This window comes from Cyprinus carpio, chromosome A10, assembly GCF_018340385.1.
Source record: "Cyprinus carpio isolate SPL01 chromosome A10, ASM1834038v1, whole genome shotgun sequence".
NCBI lineage: Eukaryota > Metazoa > Chordata > Actinopteri > Cypriniformes > Cyprinidae > Cyprinus > Cyprinus carpio.
Window position 1 is genome coordinate 16,253,990 of NC_056581.1, and position 25,729 is coordinate 16,279,718.

The window sequence follows — 25,729 nt, forward strand, 5'->3', positions numbered from 1 at the left end:
TTGTGTGAAATTGAGCTTGCGCAGCTAAAAGCGTCCATGTGGTATGTTTCAGGACTAAATGTGTTCATTGAGAGGGTTTATGGTAATCACCAAACTAAAAACAAAGCCTACAGTAACTTCCATCAACGATGGAACAGATTAATTCTGTGGTATGCACGCATTTCAAGCCACTGGGACATAAGCTTTGAGGTTTTCTTTTTTTTTCTTCTTTACATCACACAAACCATCCTCCTTGACAGTTAACAACTTGTCCACTTTTCTTTCAAGAGAAGAGATAAAAGGTACTGTGATCTTCTCAAAGCCGTCACCTCTTTAAACCTGCCGGAGCTACAACACCATACAGTCTAGCAGTTGTCGAATTCAAACAGCTTAAGTGTTAAAACAGAACTGACTGATTCTGCACATCCTCCTATCAAATAAAACAAAAGCTTCTTTTGTCACTTAATGACATCACACTTTTATCCATTTGATGCTGAGACTTGCTTTGCAAAAAGACACTCTATTAAATAATTAAAACCAGCTTGTGATCTCTGAAAACAATTAACTAAAAACAGTCTGTCTACTAAATATCGATTTAATCTGTGTATTACAGGTAAAGCTTTTCATGTGCAATTAAAATTCGTATACAGCATGAGTCAAACTTCCGTAGGGATTTCATCTTTCCATTCCCACACTTTCAGCCAATGCATAAAATGACTGACCATTCATAAAAAAAGAACACATGCTATTGTGTCCATTCATAGCACAATGATCATATACAGGGTTCCCACACTTTTTGACCAATAACTGTTGTGACTTTAAGATGTTTTTATTACCGGAAGAAATTGTTAATTTGCATAAGGATTTTAAGCACAAATAACAATTTCTAGGCAATTAAATATTTTAAATCCGAACATAACTAAATAAGAACATATTTCTCAAAAAAGATTACAATACGACTTAAAGATATTTTTTTGGTAATATTTACAAGCCTTTTAGGCCTGGAAATCACCTGGATTCTCAGATTTCTAAAACTGTGGGAGTCCTGTATATGCAAATTTTACACTTGGATTTTAGATCAAGTTTTTAGTCAAGAACGACTGAAACGAATGACAATGTAGGAGCCATGGTGCGGCTGTTAGCGTATGTGCTCTGTCATGCTCATATGGGAGATGTGGGTTTGAGTCTATGCATCATTTTCCCATTCCTTCCCTCTCTTCCCATGATTTTTTGTCTATTCTACACTGTCCCTGTAAAATAAAAGTGGCAAACCCCCAAAATTTCAAAGAAAGCAGCGAAAATTAACAGAAAGTTATACAACAGTGATCATTTTTGAAATCCTGAAGCATTCCCACCACAAGCAAAGAACCACAAACGACAGTAAAATTCATTTAGAAAAAGCGAGAAGCAGTAAGAAAACCTCATAACCAGCAAAACTGCTTTCTCAAGCTCAAATAATGCTTGAGAGTTTTCACTGAAAAATCACAAGTCCACACATGTCCCACAAGACACCGGCCTGAATGAAACTGCAATAATTGCTAATTACTTCAAGACAAGACCTCACTGCTGAAAGACAAAACTGTGTGTGTTCAAGCTGACAACAAAGGCGATATGAGTATACTAATTCAGTTTTAGACCACAGGAAATCATCGGGTGAGGTGACACTTTCTCATTGACTGACACTTGTCAAATAAGTTCCCATGTCCAAGACATCATCTCAGCAGTGAGAAACACTCTAAAATCTCCACCCTGACAAACCAAATACACTCTAATACAACACATTTTAAAATACAGACACAAGTCCTTTAATATATTCATGATGAAGGTCTTTTTGGAGACTCCTATAGCAAATATTCTTATCAGAATGGTTTAAAGGATTAGTTCACTTCCAGAATGAAAATTCTGTCATCATTTACTCACCATCCACTTGTTCCAAAGCTGTATGAGTTTCTTTCTTCTGTTGAACACAAAAGAAGATATTCTGAAAAAATGTTGGTATCTGAACAGTTGATGAGCACCATTGACTTCAATATTATATATATTTTTGTCCTACTATGTCAGTGGTGTTCAGATACCAACACTTTCCAGAATATCTTCAGAAGAAAGAAACTCATACAGGTTTGGAACAAGTGGAGGGTGATTAAATGATGACAGAATTTTCAGTACGGTGCCCGGGAGGTGACATGGTCGGTTTACTTAGTTTTGTCGTGGTCACGAGATCATTTTGTCAACGTAACGACATCCTTATGTCGTGGAAACAACATCATATTTATATATTTTGACATCCATTTCTCGTGGCCACAAGTTTAATACATAAACAAACCTGTGTGACCGTAGCAACCCAGGATTATCAGCGATGGATTCAGTAATATTTTGTTTTGAATTAAGAAATTATTATATTATTATAGAAATTGTTAAATTATTAAATTATTATATTAACCATAGGCCTTGGCTACTGGAATGTGTTACGTGCGATAGCCAGCTGTCAAATGAAGTTTTTTTGTGAATAAATGTTACATAAAGTGCATAATATAAAATAGGCCTACAAGAAAACATTTTTATCCATTCTACAGTCTTGTAAGTCCATTAACTGATCATCTTTTTCCTGTAATATCTGTATATTATTATTATTATTAGCCTATTATTATGAGTTATATTTTTATATGTTTATATTAATTTTGAAAACACGACATGCTCATTTATCATCACGCATAGGCATAAATACAATCATAAAGTCAAAACTTTATTAGCATAATTGTCAGGTGTTTATATGCAAAATATATGGTGGGCTAGAAAATACTAGCATAATTATACAAAACATTAACTAGGTAAAGCAATACACAAATTGAAAGAGGAAATAAGCATTTATAACAATAAAAATAAAAATATAGCTCTAATAAGGTAATGTAATAATAATAATAATAATATACAAATATTAAATGTTTAATGTTAATAAAAATGTTTTATCCATCTCTGATAAACCCGGGTTGCTATGTTCATTCAACTCAACACACAAATAAAAATCGCAACCACAAAAAAAATATGTTCACTCATCAACATAAGATGTCGTGGCCACGAGTAATGGATGTCGTTCCCTCAACATAGCATCTCGAGGCCACGACATAATATCACATTCCCACGACTTAATATGACGTTCCCACAAATTAATATCTCATGGCCACGACATATCACGTTCCCACGAGTTATGTCGTGGCCACGACAAAACTAATGCCGCTTTTCCACTGTGTGGAACGACTCAGCTCGGCACGGCTCAGTACAACGCGGCACGGCTCGCGTTTCCACTGCAGTTTAGTTTCGTTTTAGAGGGGGCGGGATTATTCACATGTCGTTATTGTTGCGCCATCTCTAAAAACTTTTTCATTCTGTGTCGCCCCATCAAACTCTCGCTGTATACGCTCCTCTGCTATCAACGAGAGGAACATCTGTACATCCTCAACAGACCACGAGACAGCCATTTTTTGGTTGTTAAAAAGGTACACTCGTTCAGAATAGTTGCGTTTGATCCTTCCGGCTGTGCTGATTTAAATCAAGCCATTCTGTTGACGCAGGTAGTGACGATTCTCACCGACACCGGCCAATCGGTAATGAGCATAGTTTACACGTCAAGTTTTGGTAATGGTATGGTTCACTTGAAACCTCAACCGAGGTGATACTAAAAAAAAGCACCAGGTACTGTACCCAGTGGAAAAACCCCCCAAAAGTGAACCGTACCAAACGCCATAAGTGAACCAACATGTCAACTCCCGGGCACCGTACTGGAAGTGAACAACTCCTTTAAGGTGTGCTAGACATCCTTCTAGGATACTCTAAAATCTCCACATTATGCCAAACACACTTCAATATGAAATTTATAACTAAATAGTTAATATATTAATTAATAGAGGTCTTTTGGAAGCTCTTAAATAGAGATATTCCCTCAGAACACCGTTGTAAGTGTACCAGACATCATTTAAAGATCACTCATCAAACTCTGTATTTCCCTATTTAGCACGTTTCTCCGTTTCAGACGCTATAACGAAATATGCATAAGCAATATTTTTAAAATGACATTCAAAACAGATGATCATTTCCTCGGGTCGACGGACCTCTCGTCGTGCAACCACCATCTTCACTGAGATTTTGCGCGCAGCCAAAATCCTTATATAACAGAGAAAAAAAATAAACGCCACAAACAAGAAGTCTCTCTCGCGCTGGAACTTTTCACGCTGAGACGTCAATCATATTCTTTCGCGTTCTATACTGCTGTAGCTCTCGTGCGCTGGAACTTTTCAGACCGGAACGCCAATCATACTCTCTCCCGCGAGCGCACGGAACACAGCAACAGCGTTCATTCTTTTAACAACGGATGATTACCATTCATTTTTTCTTTTCTTTCAGCTTAACGTTACCTGACTAGCTTCAATCGGCTTTTAAACTTGTAAACGGGTACGTAACACATTTGACCATGCACTTTTCTTTTAAAGCCAAACAAACTTGTGTACTCACCTCTATTCCAATTCAAAAATGAGATGTAGAAATCCTTAAAATTAGCTATAAAGCAACTTTGCATGCATAAACACATATTTACGGATGTAGAAATTTACTCTTTTTATCGACAGTCCACATATGAAGCTTAGTCTTCGCATCTCTTAACGTCTGCGCGTGACATGCGTTTACTAAAGGGGGCATGTCGCGTTAATTAGACGCAAGAAATTCCGATAACAACTTTCTTGCACGAACTACAAGCGCTGTCAGAGACAACACAGCATCCGAGGAACAGAGCGTATCCGCCGCTTGCTAAAAGTCTGTCCGCGCGCTGTCTTCATTATAGAGTTCCCCCCTCATAAATAAAACTTACTTTTCCCTCGCTTGGCTGTCGGACGGTACGTTGTTACTCTTGCCTTTGGCGTACATGCTTGCAGAGAGCTCCGACTGTCACGCACCTGTCAACCCATCACAGCCTCCCCGGACACAACCCCGTCACCATGGCGACTACAGGAGCGATGGCTCTCATTGGACCGAGCGCCGAGAAGGAACGCCCATTTTGTTGGGTAACTCGCGTGAGTGACAGTTACTCGGCCCCGCCCCAACAGAAACACAACCCCTTTCTTATCTCCAGCGCTCTGTCTGTGGAACACACACACATACACACACTTCGACTTACCCGGCACTGAGGGGAATTTGAAACCGTACTGAGAGGGATTTTAAACAACTGGCTGTTCCCCTCATAAGCAATCACACCCTCGACTGTCACTGGCCAAATTTAAAGTGAAATGGCAAATGTGGAGCGGATTCTTCAGCTTCTGCTTGTACAGATGATTGAAGAAAGATTATTTGGGTCGTACAAAACAATCGTACATGAAATCTCTTCATGAAGTACAGAGATAATGGTTTTGCATAATGTTTGTTTTGTCTTCTAAAAAGTTGATGAATGGCACTACAGTAGTTTAGACAGCAAAATACTACCTATAAATGGATAAATGACTGTGATAATAAGCATGCTTTTAATGCAAATAACAATTGATCTGATTACTTAGGTTACTGAGATATTTTCAAACAAATGGGTTTTTATACAATGTCACTTATACAATGTTACTTTAACCAAATTCTGGCTAAATATTTTAAAAACGTATATAACATAAAAGTGTTTGAAATTTCAAATAAAGTAAATTTTTGAATCAAAATTTCTATTTTAATGTTTAGAAACTGGAATATTGGCTTAATGTTCTTATTGCAATCTGGTTTTGTTTACACAAAGTTGACATAAGAATATTCTTGTGCTTGTAAACAGTCAACATCAAATCAAAATGGACTGTTTACTTACCTATTTATTTCCTAATGCACTTTCTTCATCTTATTGTGGATGATCAATCGATTGCATGATATTGCAAAGAAAATGAAATGTTTGTCTTCATAAACTGAGCAAAATACAATACCTTTCTACAAACATATAAGGTGTTTGAACACAGTTGTGTTACAACACCAAAAAAAAATAAAAACACCCTATAATGGTAAAAATCCACTCACTCATTGTTTTATAATCCCAAAAAATCATAAACAGTCTCTCCACACAGACTATGACGTCATACTCTGGGAAAGTCCTGCCCATTTGTGACGCTCTCTGCCCTATTAGCATATCCACAGCCCTGAGAGAGAAGCTGCGGTCTGCCATTACTGCTGCTGGAGGTACAATGTCAGCGCCAAAGAGCCATTAAAAGTGTCGTGTGTTGGGATGCACCAACGAACATAGGAATCTCCATAGAGCGCTGAGGACACGGTGGTTAAATTTCATTTTCAAAGGAAATGTCTCGGAAAAACCCCCAGAAAAGTCCTATACTTTGTGCTAATTATTGCACAAGGGTCAGTTCAGCGCTGGAGTTGTGCAAAGATTGCTTCTGAAAGAGGGGTCGATACCAATGCTTCGTGTGCAAACGTCCAGACTCCAGACAAAGATAAAAATTGCATTATAAATTACAAATAGCTACTCAGCCATTGGTTGATTTTGGAATACCATACTAGCATTCTAACATATGGCAGAAATAGTACAAGTAAGTATGCTAGTATGCAGTTCAGCCATTGTTTTACCAAACCATATCAGGTCCTGGTAACACACTTTTCACCATTTAATCAATTCCTTCATGCATTTTTTCCAGTTTCACTCAGGAATACATAAAATTTAAATAAAATTGGTTCAAAACACTGACTTTATTCTTTTAAAAGGGTCATATGACGTTGCTAAAAAATAACATTATTTTGTGTATTTGGTGTTATGCAATGTGTTTATGTGGTTTTAAGGTTCAAAAAACATTATTTTCCAAATAATGTTCATTATTGTTGCTCCTCTATGCCCCGCCTTCTGAAACGCATCGATTTTTATAAAGCTCATCATTCTGAAAAGCGAGGTGTCCTCTGATTTGCCAGCTATCAAGTGCGTTGTGATTTGCCGAATACCTCAAGCGTGTGACGGAAATGTTACGCCCTTCACCATACTGTGATGCCTTGTCCCGGCGCGACGAAACAAAAACAATATAACCCATTACAAATGAGACATGACATAATTACAGATTATAATGACTTATTCCTTTTTACGTGTTGTGTATCGCACCGCATAAACATAAAACCATGTCTGCATTTGTGATCGGAGAAACAACAAACAACAAGTGCTACTCTACACTGCTCAAAACTCACGTTTGAATCATCAGTGGCAAATTCTTTAAATGTGAAAACATACTTACAGGTTGTGAGTCAGAACAGCCGGCATTGTAGGTTCAGGAAACAGTCCTCCGTTAAATGCGTTGCACACACTAATATTTGGTTTGAACTGTTCTGGAACAGTGCTGGAACTTAACCACTTGTTTCTAGTTGTGTCCTCTTTTGGAAGGCCAAACAAAGTAGTTTTGCTTTTACAAACGAAACACAGCGTCTCCACGACATGGCAGCTGCAGCAACAATACTACAGCGAGAATCAAAGTTACTCCTTTCTTTGCATAATAATTTGGGTGGTGTTATGCAAATCTTCCCACATCATGACATAGACGTGGGGGCGTGTTAGAATGAGGGTTTGAGACTTTAGTCTTTGCAACTTTAGGGATCTTATCTATGCACAAACAGCTTGTAACACTCCAGAGAGAAAGGAAAACTTGAAATCGCATCATATGACTTCTTTAATCTCGACTAGTTGGTTGGTTAGATCATTCCCTACAATACAAGTTTTACAATGTATAAAATCATATAAAAGTATAACCTACACATATTTTTCAGATAACAAATATTCAGTAAAATATTGTAAATAATACAAGTAACCCCATCTTATGTCCTAGACCATACTTTTTGTTGTTAATGTACTGTTAGCTGCTGTAATATTCAACCTGTTATATTTTAGTCTAAGATCACTAAGACACTGGAAGACCCTTTAAGGGTCCTTGTTTTATTCTCTGCCCTCTTACTAAAAGTCTTTATAAAAACACTATGAATCGAAATGTGGATTCACTGCATCATCTGATGCAGTTTTTGGTAAAAAAAAAAAAAAAATAGCATTTAAAAATGCATTGGCTACTAAAAATGAGTCAAATCTTTAGTTTGGTAGAAAGTCCCTCTTTGTGGACACTGATCTTTTGTCTTTTCGGTTGTGTATATTATTTTACCGAGTGTTTTAACTGCTCTCTGTCCTCTAATGTCTGCGTTGTGCTTTTTTTCGGAAAGTGGGCGGCTTGAAACCGCCTGTGCTGAATAACATTGGCTGTTCCGTTTTACCCCCTCCGCGCTCAGGATCCCGGAAGTAGCCGCGTGAGATCATGGTAAGACAGAGCGGTAGAGCACTTTGCGCTGTTGTGGATGTTCTTTCTGACAGCTCCGAGTTATGCAGCAACAATGTAAAATGTCAGGCAGCCGGCGTTTTAGAAATTACAACAATGTCAAAAAACGTGCAATGCAGTTACCACAGCAACGTTGTTGCTGACTTTATAAATATGTGCTCTCGAGTGCTGCACGGTTGAAGCGCCACGAGAGCTGATGCTCAAACTGTTGTTCCGTCCTTTATGTTGATCTGTGCTGTAGTATTCGAGCTCAGCTCCATTAAGACGCCATATAACGCTTTATGTAACGTCAATATTCAGGCTATAAAGTTCAGGAGGCTGTCGTCATAACGGAGAGGGCAATACAATGAAATACTGATATTTGTAAGTTTAATGTGATTTGTGTCATTTTTAGATTTTAAAATAATTCCTATTAAAATTTCATGACCAGAGATAAATGCATATTAAAATAGATGTTTATATGTAAATCACTCTTAGGTTAAATAGTGGGAATACTATAATTTAACTTCATTGTTTTGTTGTATCCTGACCAGTCCAACCAAGTATAGGTCTCTGCAGGACTCAACCAATGGTGTGAGTTTGGGGCGGGACTATCTGTCTGACCAAAGACAAAAATAAAATGAAAAAGAGGAAACCCTTGACAAAACACACACAATACGGACTGACAAGGTGTTTATGCTACACCATTTTCAACTAAAATGGAAAACTTTTGTTTGTTTTTGCCATTAATTTACACAACAACGTAGTTTTGGGGGTCTGAAAATGCAAACGTTTGAAACCAAGTGGTTTTAAAGTGAAACTTTTTGATAACAACACTGTTTATCTCTGTGGCTACGTTCACACTGCAAACATTAGTGCTCAATTCAGATTTATTGTTCAGATACGACTTTTGTTTTGTTTTGTATGGCTATTCACAATATCATTTGTAAAAGTGGCCAATATTAGATTGTCTGGCCTGAACTGAGCCACATGTGCAAAAGGACGATAACAAGACAGCATTGAGCTCGCTGTCATACTGACGCAGAAACGAGCGATCTCGTATGTATGCATATACATATGAAAAACAATGCGATCATCAACAATAAACAGCATTTAAATGAAAACTGCCTAATGCTACAGAGTGAAGTGGCAAAGGACTGTTCAAGCTTTGGGGGTGTTGATGGAAGCGATCTACTGCATTTTTGCTTTGATCCTCCTACTGAATATAATCCAGATGTAGTATTTGATAAAAACATGATTTTCTCTGCTTTTTGCTTAAAATGTTGCTCTTTATATAAAACTTTCTTCCATTCAAGTGTTGATTAAAAAAGAATGCTTAAAGCTAGAATAAAACTGATTTTTTTTTTAAAGTACAGGTTCTGTTCTTTATTTTGATGTATTGCATGTTCAGACATTAATAAAACAAAATATTCTGGGGGCCATGAAATTTTAGTGAAAATCATCAAAAATGCTGGAGGTGGCTGGGAACTTTTTTCAAAAACGCTGGTGGGTAAAGAGTTAATATCTCTTGTCTCTTCACTGACTACCTGCGCAACTTTTTGTCATATTCAAAGAGTGATCAAAGAAATACTGGTACGTAAAATATTTATGAATCCCAACAGTGTGAAATTATGATGGATGCCAATCTAAAGTGACATAAAAGTGACATGAATTCCGTTTTGGCTGTTGCAGTAGTGTAGCAAAACGTCTGACCTGAATCAGATTTAGTAGAACATATGGAAGAGGCCCAAATCAGAATCAAAAAGATCAGATTCCATGTAAACACATGTAAACTACAAAAATACAGATTTGTGGTAAGGGTGATGTCGTGCGGATGCATATTACATGTTTGCATAGTGTTTCTTTCCAAAATGACATCGCCAACTACTGGTCTGCCGAGCATAATACAGCATTTTATATGTGTGTATGGGGATCATTTTGACCACATGTCATCTGTACATGAAAAACCGGTTTTTAGCACATCGTTGTCATGTAAATGTAGGCTTCCCTAAAATTGTCACGATTGTTATGCCAACTTTAAAGGGATAGTTAACCCAAAAATGAAATTTCTGTCATCATTTAATCACCTTGTACAAGTTTCTTTCTTCTGTTGTGCCTAAAAATATATATTTTGAAGAATGTTGGTAACCAAACAGTTGATGATAACCATTAACTTCCATAGTATGGAAAAAATACAGTGGAAGTCAATGGCTACCATCAACTGTTTGGTGAGTGATGATGTGAGTAAATGATGACAGAATTAACATTTTTGGGTGAATTGTCCCTTTAAGTATGTAGCTGTGTATTATAAAAACATTCATGTACATGCTATATTCACCATGTTAAATGATAACAAACTAGCAACAACCATAAAAATTATATTTATGCTTATATTCTTTATTGTCTTTTTAAAGTGAAATTGGACGCACAATAATGGTTCTTCACAGTTTGAAATATTTACTAAAACCTTAAATTAAAGTCAGCATGAAATGAAAATTCTTAATCTATGTTCTAAAATGCATGTTATATATATTTTTTATCATTTTGACATTGTAATGAACTGGACCCTTCGGACCCTTCACTGAAAATCACAAGCTTCTTTCTGATGAAGTTTGCAGGACTTCTCCAATCGTTTAGTCCATTATATTCATTCTGTTTATGCATCATAATAAATGGAATACACAATCTTTCTGGCAAGTGAAAAAGTCTATGTTTGCCAAGTAACATAGCAACTTTTTGAGTTCACAAGTGTGCATGTATCAAGAATGGTTTCAAACGTGGCTCATCCCATCTAAATTCTGATTCAGTAGTACGCACTAATTGTTCTTTAAAGAACTGTCCTTTCCCCACATGTCAGAATTGGACTATAGCTAGACACACAGACACTGCTAATCCATTCAAGAGTGTGCACATTTTGTTTATTGCTTCATACGCTGTAATTAATCAAGCCATGTTGAGTTCATTTAGTTTGGAGTTGTAGACACTCACTAAACCGGCTGATCAGTGAAGATTCAAATAAACGGGTTTGTTTGATGTTTCTCATTTCTGCTTGTTCATGCAGAGGGGGTGAAAGAGGCATGAGCAGGAAAGGGCCACTTAGAGAATCAACCGTTTCCTCTTGAGTAATTGAAGCCAGAGCCACTGCTGCGATCCAGCGACCTAAAGTTGTGATGGAATTTGGGTTTCAACGATTCCAAATGTGCATGTGGACTTTTTGAGAGATCTTAGTCAACAACAGAACTGTCCCAATTTGCTTTCTTAATACAGATTCCTGGTGTAATTGTGCATGTTTAATTTTTATGTTATTCCAGTGATCGTGCCTTCATGGTGCAATCAACTACTGGTGGAAAAAATTGCATGTTTTCTTATCTCTTATTTTTATTTTACCCGGAAATCACATTACAGAAGTAAAATTGGTTGGGAGTGGTGTTTCATTTTGACTTTCCAATGTTCATGTCAACAGTGATGTTTGTTTTGAAGCATGATGTTGAAGTGATCTTCAGTTATTAGCCATTTAAATGTGCTCAATCTAACCCTCAGATGGCAGCTGAGAGAAACACTGTGTCATGTTACCTTGATGAAAAGACCTTCCGGCTTTGCTGTCAGCTCTTTCTCCAACACTCGGAGACCATCCAGGATGGTTGGAGCTGGGAGCAGATCAAGGTGAAGTGTATGTTTGAGTAACTCCACAAAGTCTGGGCCTACTTGTTCTCCTTAGAAGATCATTATGAAAGAAAGAACTTTGTGTGATCTCAAAAAACATGTCAAGAAAAAAGAGTTTTATTTTGAAGATGAAGAAAATTAAGCCTATTTAGAAGTTATTTGGTATTTTGACATTAATTTAATGACAATGCCATTCCCTCCTGAAATTCTCCCTACTTTTTAGGTTCTCACTGCAGTAATGTTTGAAAGGACTGTAATACAACTTTGTTTAAATTACATTTATGTGTTTAGCAGATGCTTTATCCAGAGTGAATTGAGGAACATAAAAATAGGCTTTGTTTAATTAAAGGAATAGTTCACCCAAATTTGCTGAAAATGTACTCACCCTCAGCCCATCCAAGATGTAGATGAATTTGTTTCTTCATCAGAACAGTTTTAGAGAAATGTAGCATTACATCACTTGCTCACCAATGGATGCTCTGCAGTGAATGGGTGCCATCAGAATGAGAGTCCAAACAGCTGATAAAAACATCACAATAATCCACACCTCTCGAGTCAGTCAATCAATTAACATCTTTTGAAGTGAACAGCTGCATGATCATAAGAAACAAATGCATCTTTTAGTAATTTTAACTGTAAAACTTTGCTTCTGAAATTTTTTTTTTCATAATAACTCTTCCTCCAATGAAAAAGTCCATCGCAAAAATAAATCTACATCTTGGGTGGCATGAGGAGTAGTAAATATTCAGCAAATTTGCATTTTTGAGTAAACTGTTTCTTTATAAAGTATATAATAATAATAATAAAAAAAAGTTTTATTCATTGGATTTTGGGGTGAAAAATGACCCAGATACGTTCTTAACAGATTTTGTGCTTTGTTCTAGGGCACTGATGAAGGCTTCATGAAGAAGACTCTTCTCATCCCTGTAAAATCCAGCATTTTGAACAAACAACATGAGTGTTCCATCCAGGATGAAAACATGGAGACAGATGACATCCAGGTAAGACGAGTATCACTATCACAATTACTCATACTTAGTGTACAAACCACTGAAACCAAGTATTAACATTTGACGAGCAACTCATCCCACAGCACTTCGTCTTACCCATTTTGTTCATAAAAGTGTACCGTCTCTGAACCGGGGGTGGTTCTTGGGTAGAATGAGCCAGTAAAAACCCTAACAAAATGGGCCACCGAAAATGAAGACTTGACCTAAGTGTTTCCCCACATACTGAATCAATTACCTGATGGAAACACTTTAACGAAATCCTGTGCTTTATAACCGTCCTGGGTTTAGTTTTGGAAAAACTTGCTAATGTTGGCATACGCTTTCATGTGACTGTTAAGATGTTTATGCTCTTTTGTCCATCAGGGTGTTGCACACATGATTGTTTAACTTTGTCTGCACACTACATGCATTCTCCATTTGGAGAAAAATGGTTGTGTGTGACATATTTAAACTTTAAAAAGTATGTCTTTGAATCAGGTAGTATCAGCAAAATATTTTGATTCGGATACTGGTCTAAATGACTCCTCCAAAATGGGGGTTGTGCCTCGTGGTTGATTTTGCTTTACCTCCACTCTCAGCCCATTTCATTAGTAAGCCCTTCCGGCTGATTGCAAATGACTCGACTTGCTTATTTACATTCAGCTCACACACACTAGGGAAGACTCGACACCTTCTCCTTTCATGAAGGAGATTTTGCCATATTTCACTGCTATTGGAGCAAGCAGTTTTTGTTTTTATTAAGTAACTGATTATAATGCAATCCAGTCTGATATTCTGTGGTCAAGGCTGGTCCATTGCGCTAATTATTAATGATATTCACTACATATCTTTATATATGTACAGTATTTGCTTTGAAATGGTATTTGTTTTTAGTACCTTCCATACTAACAAACTTGCTTGGTCTAGGAAATACAGTAAATAGTTTATATTATATTTTATAGTAAAATTATATTATGTATATTATTATTTGTAGATATATTATATGAAGAAAATATTTAAGAATATATAATAATTATTTAAAAATAAATAATGCATTATTTCTAAGTATATTATGCATATTCATCATGGAAGTAATTGTTGTGTATTTTCAGTACAACAAACAATTTTACTGTAAAATGTCCCACTGCATTATGGCAATGAGAATTTGGATGGGAATATGTGCTAAAATCTCAAGCAAAAAATATCACTGTTGTAATGTGAAAAGAAATAATATAATTTGTAAAGTATTTATTCATAATGGTAGTATTTGTTGTATATTTTAAGTACCAAAAAAGCAAAAAAAAAAAAAAAAAAAAAAAAAAAAAAAAAAAAAAAAAAACCAGATAAAATAAAAATAAAATTTCCCAGTGCATTACATTAATGGGAATTTAAAAGGGAACACAGGCTTAAATAAATGAAATAAATAGTATATTATATAAAATACTACCAGAAAATATCATTGTTGTAAAGAACCAAGAAATAGTATAATATATTATATAAACTGTAAACTATTTATTCATCATGGTAGTATTTTTTCATATAGTACAAAACAAAAACTTTATTCATTATGAAAGGAAAAAATGTGCTTAATCTCAAGCAAAAAGTATAATTTGTTGTAATGTGAAAAGAAATAGTATATTAAATACATTGTAAAGTTATTTAAACATCATGGTAGTGTTTGTGTATTTCAAGTACAAAAAACAACTTGGCAGTAAAATGTCCCAATGCATTATGATAATGAGAATTTAGAAGGAAAAACATTGATGAACCAAAATATTCGTAATGCTGATGTGTTGTTTTCTGTCCTTTTGCTGTTGAGGTGAAATGCGTGTGAGATTTATCAATTTCTGATGAGTTACTGACACACCAAAAAGGCCAGTATTGTCTGCAGTGATACCAACTCAACATCAGCATCTCCTTTGTTCACTCATAACATTCAAGTCTTGCGTGCAGTCGTGCCACAGCGCACGTCACCTGACATGCCCTGCATAAAAGAACATTTAGAAAACTTGACCTTGGTAAAGACTGTTCGCCAGCAAGCAGTAGCTTGCAGGCTACAAGAAAGCCTCTTTTTTCCCCATTGTTGAGGAAAGGAAGAAAAAAAATCCCAAAAAGATCTGTGGAAGATTAGAGAAGCCAGGACCGTTTTTTCTTCTTTCTTTCTTTTTTGTGGCATCCTGTTTTGAGTGGTGGAATTCCTTTTAGGGAGTGAATAAATGCCTCACTCAACAAAAATCTATCAGGGTTAACCCTTTCAGTGCCACACACCTGACGTCTGTGGAGCTGTGCTCAATGTTACTCTTTGTCTGTGAGCACCTGTACATGAAGGGTTCATTACTTCAGTAAAAAAGAATACCCATCATTATAGTGTCTTCTTTATGTTTGTAGGCAGCAGAATGTGCTTATCAACTGCTTCCAATTATTTAAAATATTTATTGTACAAAATGTAACCAAAATGTCTAATGTCTTATTGGTTTATTTATTTATTCATTTATTTTCTCACTACAGTTCAAAAGTTTAGGGTCAGTAATTTTGTTTTATGGTTTAGAAAAGCATTTTTTGTTGCATTACAAATGTCTTTACTGTCACTTTTTTATGTTTTACATAATTTTTTGTAGCCTTGCTGAATAAAAGTATTTTCTGTTTCTTATATATATATATATATATATATAGATAGATAATATTATATATGTAAACAAAATATATAATTTTTTAAAATATATTATATAATATATATTATATATAATCACACACAGAATATTCACAATTCTTTTTGTTCACAATATCTTTTATAACATATATATATATAAAATGTTAACAACTTTGTGTGTGTGTGTATATATACAGTGTGTGTGTGTGTATATAATATATACACACACACATTTTTTTTTATATTACCGTAAATTGCATTAGATTTGAAATTCATTTAATTACATTAAAATTCATTTACATGATTAAGACTACATGCGAGAATTACTTTATAGTTTTAGTAGTGATTTAAAATGGTTTCAGCCAATAATTCAGCATAGAAAAGTTTTTTTTTTGGGGGGTGGGGGGGTCTCACTCACTAGAGTCTCTGGTAGCTGCTATATAACCACATTTAAGAAAGCAATCTTTAATTGTTCCCCGAGAGATGCATGCAGAAGCAAAAGGTATTTTAATCCTTTAAGTGCGAAGAATGTAAACGGAATTACTAGAATAATTAAACCCATAATTAGGGTTAATGAAAGAGCCCATCCTTCATCATCCTCTGAAATTACCCAGCCAAGCTCTGGTATTCAGGTAAGCGAGGGGAACATCATCTACTCTGCTATTGCACGTCCAGTATTGATCTTCCTTTTGACAGTGAAAAACGGAGTGTGTATAAAGTGTATACCTGAGCTCATGGCTCTGTTAGTTCTCTTTAGATGATGCTATTTAAAGCGTCTGCTGCAACATGCCACGCTGCCCTTTGCTTTACTTGCGTGTTTGTGGAGTTGAACAGGTGCCGTCGTTTAGCGATTACACCGTTACGTCTGTACACCTGCGTGAACGTAAACACAGCAGCGTTTGAATGACAACAAACGGCGGCGGATGCCAGAAGTTGTTGCTAGAAACACATTTCAAAGTTAATAAACGCCCCTTTTTGAACTTGACCTTTTGAAAAGTTTAAGCGGTGCACAAACAGCAGCTGAACTTTTGTCCTTTATTTGAATTCCAAATGCAGTCGAAGAGTCAGTTATGCAAAGGTTGAATGAGAGCTGTGAATATTCGTTTTGCTAAATGAGTTCCTGCCACGGCAGACTTGAAATTGAATGCGTTTTCTGCTTTCTTGTTTGCGCTCTCTCTTTAAACTCATCATCCTACACATTATTTTACAGCCTCTGGGTGAGATATTTTACCTTTAAGTGCAGGTACGGTTTGGATGAAGCATGATATCATTGTTTATTTGACCTGCCTTCCCTCTTTCCAAACCCCTTTCATTCCTGACAGACGTCGGATGTGAAACAGTAGTAGTGTGTCTCTCAAGACTGCACTTGTATGGGAGGCAGGAGATGTTATCAGTGAAGGCATGAATGCGTGAACAATCCTCGAGACTACAATGAAGCTTCCAGGGATCCAGCCACCGCCGCTGCTGATCCAACTTGTCTCTCAGACACTATCGCTAATTAAACCTGCGCATATCAGTGTGGACCGCAAAGGCCATAGTGATGTCATAGCGTCTCAAAGCCGCCTCTGTGTGACAGAAATCACGTCACAGGTGCCATTTAGGAGTGCAAAAAAGAGTTTTTATTATAAAGACTTTATTACAAAGAAATGTATTAGAATGTTTACATCTCGTTGTTTGGGGTCATTAAGATTTTTTTTTTTTTTTTAAGAATTACACATTTTAATTTAACAAAGATGCATTAAATTTACTAAAGTGACAGTAAAGAGATTTATAATGTTACAAAAGATTTATATTCCAAATAAATTCCTTTGGTTTTTACATTCATCAAAAAAATCCTGAAAATAAATAAAAAAATAAAAAAAATAAAAAGAATATCTTAATATTACTGTAGGCTAGGCTTAATATTATTGTAGGCTAGGTGGAAGCCTACAAACCAATAACAAAAGTAGATGCATTGAAGGAATCTATTATAGATGCGTTGAATCTTTATCTTTTATTATTTACAAATTAAAAACGGTATTTATAAATGTATATAAATATAAAAATACAATAATTCTAATGATTTCATTCAAAAAGAAAACATATGCTGACCCCAGACTTTTTTTATGGTAGTGTATTGTTACAAAAGATTTCTATTTTAAGTAAATGCTGTTGAAAATCTTGAAAAAATTATCACAGGTTCCAAAATTTTTTTAAATAAATAGCAGCAAAAACTGTTTCTAACAATCGATAATAAATGAGCATATTAGAATGATTTCTGAAGGATCATGTGACATTGAAGACTGGAGTAATTCAACTTTGCATCACAGAAATAAATTATATATTAAAGTATTTTAAACAGTTATTTTAAATTGCAATAATATATTTATATTAGAGCCCCGAATCAGTGAATGGTTTCTTTTTCATTTGGTTAAGTCACATTGTCTTTACAAATGTCCAATTTAACTGATTTTTTAAAACAATTCTGAATTTCCAAATTGTTACATAAAGCAGCAACATAGGCTTTTGTTGTGTTACATCGCTACTCGTCAGTAAAAGTAGCTTGTTACTGGTGAAGCTATGCTGTGATGTAGTCTGTGATGTCTACACAATGAAGCTAGTTGCGTCGCTGTTTTTTAGTTCTAGTTACTCACCAGTAATGATTGTGAACTCCTCCCAAGTATGACGGCATCCCTTCCTGTTTATCTGTGTTTGTGCAAGTTGCAGCGCCCTAAACCTTTATTCCACATTCTGACAGCCAATTAATCACTAGGGGTTGCAGGTCGAGAAAGAGCGGGAAAATCCAGTCCGCACCGCCCGAAAGAGAGGTAACCTTGGTAAACTGTCTGCACAACATTTGTGCATGCAAACCCGCTTGAGGGTCCTGTGCATGAGACCATTACTCATGTTCTGCAACACAAAGGGGGAAGTGTACAAACTCCCTCAACATGTCAACAACATCCAATGAATGAAGGATGCAAGAGGAAAGCAAAAAAGGTAAACACATGTTGTTGCCCACACAGACTGCTGAGGAGGCCTCATTTTCATCAGTCAAGTTATGGGAAGAAGAATGAAGTCACATGTTAGTCGATGAATCACTCACGTATGTCGCTGGCTTTGGGTTTGGTATCACAGCACAGGGTTTATGGCAAGTCTGCACACGTACCATGGATCAGATATGCGATATGGCTCCATACATGACTTCTTGCATGGGGAAAGCTGGTTCCTTTTCTTGCAGAAGATCATTGAAGCGGTGTTAACAGAATTAGCATTTATGTGGCAAGATTTCATCTCTGTTGTAAGTGAATGTAACGAAAATGTATTTATTCACATATTCACCCTCAACCTGTTTGACTTTATTTGTTTTTGGAGCACAAAAGGAGATGTTTAGGAGAATGTGCTGGCTGCTCTTGTGTGTACTCTGAAAATGAACACAGATGCATGTTGTTGAGCTCCAAAAATTGTCAGAAACAACATAAATGCACTGTAAGTTTAGCCCACAAGTTGTAAATAAAAATTATTGGAGTATGTTTTACTTCTAAATGCTATTTCAATCTTTCTTCTTCAAAATTCCATGTTTAATTTCATGTGTTAATTGGCATTTATGTGTTTTATATATATATATATATATATATATATATATATATATATATATATATATATATATATATATATATATATAACAAATAAATGCTTATTATTATTATTTTATTTTAATGAATTTTTTTGCAATTTCTGAGTGTAAATTGTTTCTGCAGCAAATTTTTGAGTGCATACAGTATGACTTGCAGTATATTTTATTTATGCTGTATATGGCAGTATTCTAAAGCCATATATGAGGAACAGAATAAAATGTAAATGTTATTTATGCTGTAGCTCACATTTGCATGCATGTAAGATTTAAAAGACTAAATGTTGGTCTGTTCCTCACTCAAATCTATTGTATCGCTTCAGTAAACTTTGAATATAGGATTTAAGTCATATTGACCACTTTTATAGGTTTTTTATTATTATTTTTATTTTTTAAGAGCTTGATTACCCATTCAAAAGTTTGGGGTCTATAATGCTCACTAAGGCTATACTTACTGAAAAAAAATACAGTAAAAACTGTTATATTGTGAATATTACTAGAATATAACTGTTTTCTATTTCAAAGCAAAATGTTCTGCATCATTACTCCAGTCTTCAGTGTCAAATGATCCTTCATAAATCATTCTAATAAACTGATTTGCTGTTCAAAAAACATTTCCTAATAATATTAAGATATTCTTATTATTTATTTATTTATTTATTTATTTTCAGGATTTTTTGATGAATGTAAAAACCAAAGGAATTTATTTGAAATATAAATCTTTTGTAACATTATAAATCTCTTTACTGTCACTTTAGTAAATTTAATGCATCTTTGTTAAATTAAAATGTGTAATTCTTAAAAAACAAAAAAATAATAATAATAATGACCCCAAACAACAATGAGATGTAAAAATTCTAATACATTTCTTTTGTATTCTGTGGATGGAAATAATACATATGTGTTTATAACAACAAGAATGTGATTGAACTAATGGTTGAACTTAGTATGTTGTCTCAGAATTTGACTTGATATTCATTTATAGCAGTTGCCATTTTTTTTTTTTGCCACATTTATGTCTTTGTCATTGAATGGCATGAGTCTCTCTATCTCACTTTCTATCCGTTTCTCTCTGTCTTGTTTTCTAGGCAAACGTTGAGGATGAAACGGCTGGAGTTCAGGCAGTATGTGAAATTCACGCTGTGCTGCGCTATGAATACCACGTTCTGTATTCTTTCAGCTATCAGATCCCTGTCCTCTATTTCAGAGCATCCACGTTAGGTACACGACATTCTCTCTCTCACTGGATTTCTATCATTAAACTGCACAGTCTTGTTTATATGCTGTCTGCTTCCCTTATCAGTGTGTATTTCAGAACCCTCTGTGTTCTGCTTTCTCAGTGTCTGGTTTTATGTGCGCTGCAAAAACAGACTTAACATTTACTCTGAGATCCCATCTCGACAGGAGTGTTTGAGTTTTGACAAAGCAGGCAGCACGGTGACTCGCGTCTGTGCTCAACAAAGTTTGACTTTGTGCTGTAAATACATTAATAGCTGCCATGTAAACATTTTTGGAGCTGTTATTGAGAAAGTTAACAAATACACACGTGATGCATTTGAAAGCGATCACTCGTATTGTCTGTAAAAAAAATAAAAAAAAAATAAAAGGTCATTCTCCATTGCAGATGGGCGACCCCTGTCTCTCGAGGAGGTGTGGAGCAATGTTCATCTGAACTATAGACAGAGACTACAGCAGGGACCCTGGGACACGCTGACCCAACAGGTAACCTGTGTGACATCATGTGTGGACTGAATTTGTTGAAAAGTCTTCATGTTGTTTCTGAGGTGTCACTCTAGTCAAAGCTGCAAATGGAACATTCCCAAACCACCAAAAACAGTTCATCGACTGTCGAAGGCACATTGCACTTTTGCAGGTGACAGTTGCTTTCTCATAATCAATGCTCCATTATGATTCGATGGCAAATAGATAAATTAATAAATGCAGCTTTGGTGAGAATTAAAGACTTCCTTCAAAAACATTAAATCATATGCATAAAATTGTAATAAATTATGTGTGTGTGTCTCTGGTAATTTTGGATAAAAAAGTGATCTGAAAATAATGCAAGCCACTTTTTTTAAAAGTACTAAACAAATGGAGTTGTTAAGCAGAATTGCAATTGGAAAAATATATCTTAAATTTTTACTATATCCATGAGTTGTACACATTTCCAGTCATTTCCATATTGTCTGTACAATCGTTTATGGAGACTTTTGTGTTGTTTGAATAACCTTTTATTTTATTTTGTTCCAGTTTATTATTGTCAAATCACTGATTTCAGATTTACTCTAAATGGTATGTAAAATTAACTAAGGTGGCTAAAATCAACATCAGGACTAGCCTTTTTAATGTGTTTACTTGTGCAGTTGACATACCTATTAGTTTGACTTGTTTATGCACAAATCTTGTGCATCAAATCCTGCAGCCTGTGACTGGTCAGTTTGCATGTCAATCAGATGGCTGTCCCTGTCTGAGTGGGTGGTTCTTGCCAAGAATAAGCTGCGATGTGGATCAGACTTTATGCTGATAGCTGGCATTTCCTCCTTGTAGATCTCCTGGAGCATTTGGAAAAACTGACTCTGGCTATTTGGTGATTACAGAGAGATATTGAATGGATGGAGTGAGTGGAAAAATAGATGCAGAAAAGGCTGATTAGAGGCAGTGTAGGATATTATAGAAGAGGGATGGCAGTAATAGCAGAGGGAGAGATTCGGGAAGGGTTGAGGGTCTCGAGGTTCACAGGAGATGGAACACTACCGCATCTGACGCAGGTAAACATGAATGACTCACATCGAGGCCTTATGAGCAGTGACGCCAATGGACTCTCTCTCTCTTTATCTCCCGCTCGGTCTCTCGTTTCCTCTGTTTTTGCCCTCTTATATCGCTCAGTCTCCTCTTTATCTGCCCAATTTTCTCAAACCCAAATCGCATTCTTAGCATAACCAATAATGGAGGTAGCAAAGTAGATTAGGACAACACAGAACACTTCTCTCTTGAGGACCCAATAAGGCCTCTAACGTTGACTGTGAACATGTAGTACACTGTACACTCTCGAAAATAAAGTATGGAAGGCCGTTTCTGCCACAGAATAAAAATTCTGAATTGCGAGATGTAAAAATTGTAAGGAAAAAGGTCAGAATTCTGTTTGTTTCTTGCAATTGTTGGAAAAAAGTCAAAATTGTGAGATATGTCTGAATTGCGAGATATAAACGTTAACTTGCAAATCTAAGAAGAAAAGTCATGTTAATTCACAGTGCATTAACTAATGTTAACAAGCACAACTTTTGATTTTAAATAATGCATTAGTAAATGTTGAAATTAACATACTACAGAAGTGCCTTTTTGAACAGAACTAGACTCTGAATAAAGTGTTTAGTGTCCATGTTCACAGCAGTTTGGTGTGCAAAGTGATTCGGTCTGTTCTCCCATGAGGCCTGTAGATGAAGTCATGATAATTGACTAACAGAGCTGGAGTCGTGCCGCAGTATAGGAGCACGATGGCACTGCTATTCACAAATAACCTGAAAAAGTCCAACTCTATACGGCTGATGCTAACAGTGAGGTGTTGTCGAGGAAATTTGAAGAGTCAGCACGTCTTTGGTGCTTGAACAGTAACAGAGCAATGCATCCAGACAGGTGATGTTGTGAATTTTAATGCGGATAGTGACAGTGCATTGAGGTTGTTTTTATTTGCAGAGTAGAGGAGATTTTTTTTTTTTTTTTTTTTTTTTTTTTTGAGGTTTTGGATGACTGGATTAAAACGGTGCTTACTGACACCTTACTAGAGTTGGTGCTCAAATTGTGGATCTGCAAACCTTTTTTCAAAATGGCTTGTGCTTTCACTGCCACTCGATTCTCAAGTCAGTGCAATTTGAATATCTTGTTACTTCTAATTGAATATGTTACTTAAGTCTCTTTGGATGTTAAAATATATACATAAAATACATTTAAATATATACTTTGGAAGTTTTCTACACAAATTTAATTTAGCATCTATTTAAAAAAAAAATATTTGGCATCTTTTATGCACTAGCTGCGATTTTACAGTCAAAAGTAATTTAAATATGTGTGTGCGTGCACACACACATATAATGATCAGATCTGCTTCTGCTCTCAGTTCAGCTCTTTTTATTTATTTTTTCTTGATGTATATTTCAGATTAGATCAGGTTACAGATGTTAAATTGATTGTAGATGTTGTTTCTTGTTGATTCAAGAGGAAAGCTCTGTTCAGATTATTCCTCTGCCTTTGTTCAAAACGTCTTCCTTAGTATGACTTCTTCAAATGCTCCATAATAATCTCTCTGTGTGATGGAGCAGTGCAGGTCTCTCTGGTGTGGCATTATGGGATAGAACATTCCTCCGTCTCTGCTGTGCATGAGTGCCCTCCAGTGTGTGAGACTCGCTCGAGAGCGGCTCAGCAGGGTGCAAATGAAGCCCATGTGTCACATGGCAGATTTGCTTAAATCTGCCTCGTAATTTTCTTTTTTAATTTATCCAAAGCTTTGAGCGTAATTGAATTCAGGTAGTGAAAAGTATCGTGTGACTAGTTAACGCTGAGTTAAGATGGAAAAACACATGTTGTGGCATCGGTTTAATGGCTGTGTTACAGCGTGTGACAGTGAGAACCTGTTCCTAATAAAAAATGAGGTCAGAATAGACATTAACAAAGAGCTGAACGAACTCTCTCTGTGTGTGTGTGTGTAGGAACATCCTTTACTGGGCCAACCGTTTTTCATGCTTCATCCATGTCGCACCGAGGAGTTTATGAAACCTGCTCTGGATTTGGCACAAGCTGAAAACAAGTGAGTTTCTGGCAGCTTTAGCCGTCTTGCATTATAGTAAGTGAAATGAATATTCTGGGTTCAGTGCATGTTCACATTTACAGAAATATTCCTTTTAACATTTTAAAGTGGTATTATATCATCTCATAATGTTATATCTGTCTCATTTAGCTCTGAGTGTCAAGTCACCTTTATTTATATAACGTGCTATACAATACAGATTGTGTCAAATCAGCTTTATAGTGTTAAACAGGAAAAACATGACAGAAAACAGTTTATCAGTTAAAGTCAATTCATTGTTGATTCAGTGATGTCATCGTCCATTGTCTAATTATCAGATCTGGCATATCCATCTAAGATGTTAGTTAGACATGACTAGATATATTAATTTCTTTACTTGCAGCATTGTAATATGGGTAGATGCTCTGATTATCTCATCTGTTCTCAGGAGGGTGAACTATATTGTGACTTGGCTCAGTGTTGTTGGACCCGTCGTCAGACTGGACGTCCCTTTGAGCTACAGCACCGAGGTGTCCGCTCCAGACTGAAGCGCCTCTGCTTTGACCTGCTTTGATCTTCCTGTCTGTCTCAGACTCCACAGACCCAGAGGACGTGCAGAGGACATGCTGAGGGTCTCCGAGGGGCCAAAGAGGCTTCAGAAGTCTTGTCAGCAGTGTTTGAACATTCAAGACACCAAGTCTTTAAGTTCATAAGTTAGCCCAAGAATGCTCTTAATGTTTTACTAAATTGTACTAAATTCATACACTGCTATTCAAATGTTTGGGGTCAGTAAGATTTCTTGTTCATCAAGGATACATTAAATTGATCAGAATTAACAGTAAAGACATTTATAATGTAACAAAAGTTTTCTATTCTAAATAAATGCTGTTCTTTTGGCCTTTCTATTCACCAAGTAATCCTGAACATTACAGTTTTCAGAAGAATATGAAGCAGCACAACTGTTTTCAACATTGATAATAATGAGAAATGTTTCTTGAGCAGCAAATCAGCATATTATAATGATTTCTGAAAGATCTGAAGACTGGAGTAATTCAGCTTTGCCTCATTACATTTGAAAATATATTCAAATAGAAAATTGTTATTTTAAATTGTTATAATATTTCACTATATGTTTTACTGTATTTTTGATCAAATAAATGCAGCCTTGCTGAACATAAGAGACTTAATTAAAAACATTAAAGAATCTAGGTACTCTTGCTCCATATTATCTGACAGATATCACTGAAATGCTCTGAGAATGATCTGTTAGAATTCCCATTCAACCCAGTTGCATTTGTTCAGAGGATGCATGTACGCAACCTGCACTGCTGCCATCGTTGTTCATGGGAAAATCATTTAAATACAAGGATCTGTTCAGAAAATGTACAGTATGTGACACTGTCATCAAATTAATTTCTCTGCTGCTATTTATTTTTTGCATTTTGAAGGCATTGTAAAAATTACTAAGAGTAGCTGTGTATGCAGGCATACGGAGGATTGCTATTCAAACATGAGTCTGGAAGTCTGTCTTCAGCTGCGTAGGTGTGTGTGTGACTCAATATATTTTCCCTCACTGGTCGGGTATTGTGAAGCATGCGGATGTGTTTGGCCTATTTTTGACATTTCAGAGGCCTGAAATCGAAGTACAGTATGATTTGTATAACCTTGCATCTAATAAGCAAAGTAAATAGTCTTAATATATTTTTTGTCGTGTCTCCCTGTAGTCTGATATTTCTCTTCATTACACATCCAAGTAGCGTGCTG

General features: G+C 35.9%; 2 protein-coding genes across 5 annotated transcripts in view; one reads left to right on the forward strand and one right to left on the reverse strand.

Moving 5' to 3' along the window:
* The window catches only part of ssbp2b (single stranded DNA binding protein 2b), a 64,343-nt gene extending 59,245 nt beyond the window's left edge, over positions 1 to 5,098 (reverse strand). The window contains exon 1 of one of the 3 annotated variants that reach the window (XM_042765426.1): positions 4,838 to 5,098. In XM_042765426.1, coding sequence (XP_042621360.1) covers positions 4,838 to 4,893 — 56 coding nt within the window. In that variant the 5' untranslated portion in view covers positions 4,894 to 5,098. Of the gene's footprint in view, positions 1 to 4,485; positions 4,808 to 4,837 lie in introns of those variants that run through there. The other 2 variants (XM_042765427.1, XM_042765428.1) reach the window with 2 other exon arrangements.
* Positions 5,099 to 8,151: 3,053 nt separating this feature from the next.
* On the forward strand, positions 8,152 to 25,030 carry atg10 (ATG10 autophagy related 10 homolog (S. cerevisiae)). Of its 2 annotated transcripts, XM_042765430.1 has the most exons (8): positions 8,260 to 8,276; positions 10,688 to 10,709; positions 11,814 to 11,936; positions 12,821 to 12,937; positions 20,274 to 20,406; positions 20,810 to 20,907; positions 23,889 to 23,986; positions 24,414 to 25,030. In XM_042765430.1, the coding sequence occupies exons 2-8, from the start codon at positions 10,707 to 10,709 to the stop codon at positions 24,511 to 24,513; spliced, it is 672 nt and encodes a 223-aa protein (XP_042621364.1). In that variant the 5' UTR covers positions 8,260 to 8,276; positions 10,688 to 10,706; the 3' UTR covers positions 24,514 to 25,030. The 2 variants fall into 2 exon arrangements, with proteins under 2 accessions (XP_042621363.1, XP_042621364.1); XM_042765429.1 differs by lacking the exon at positions 10,688 to 10,709 and having other exon boundaries at positions 8,152 to 8,276.
* Positions 25,031 to 25,729: the final 699 nt, after the last annotated feature.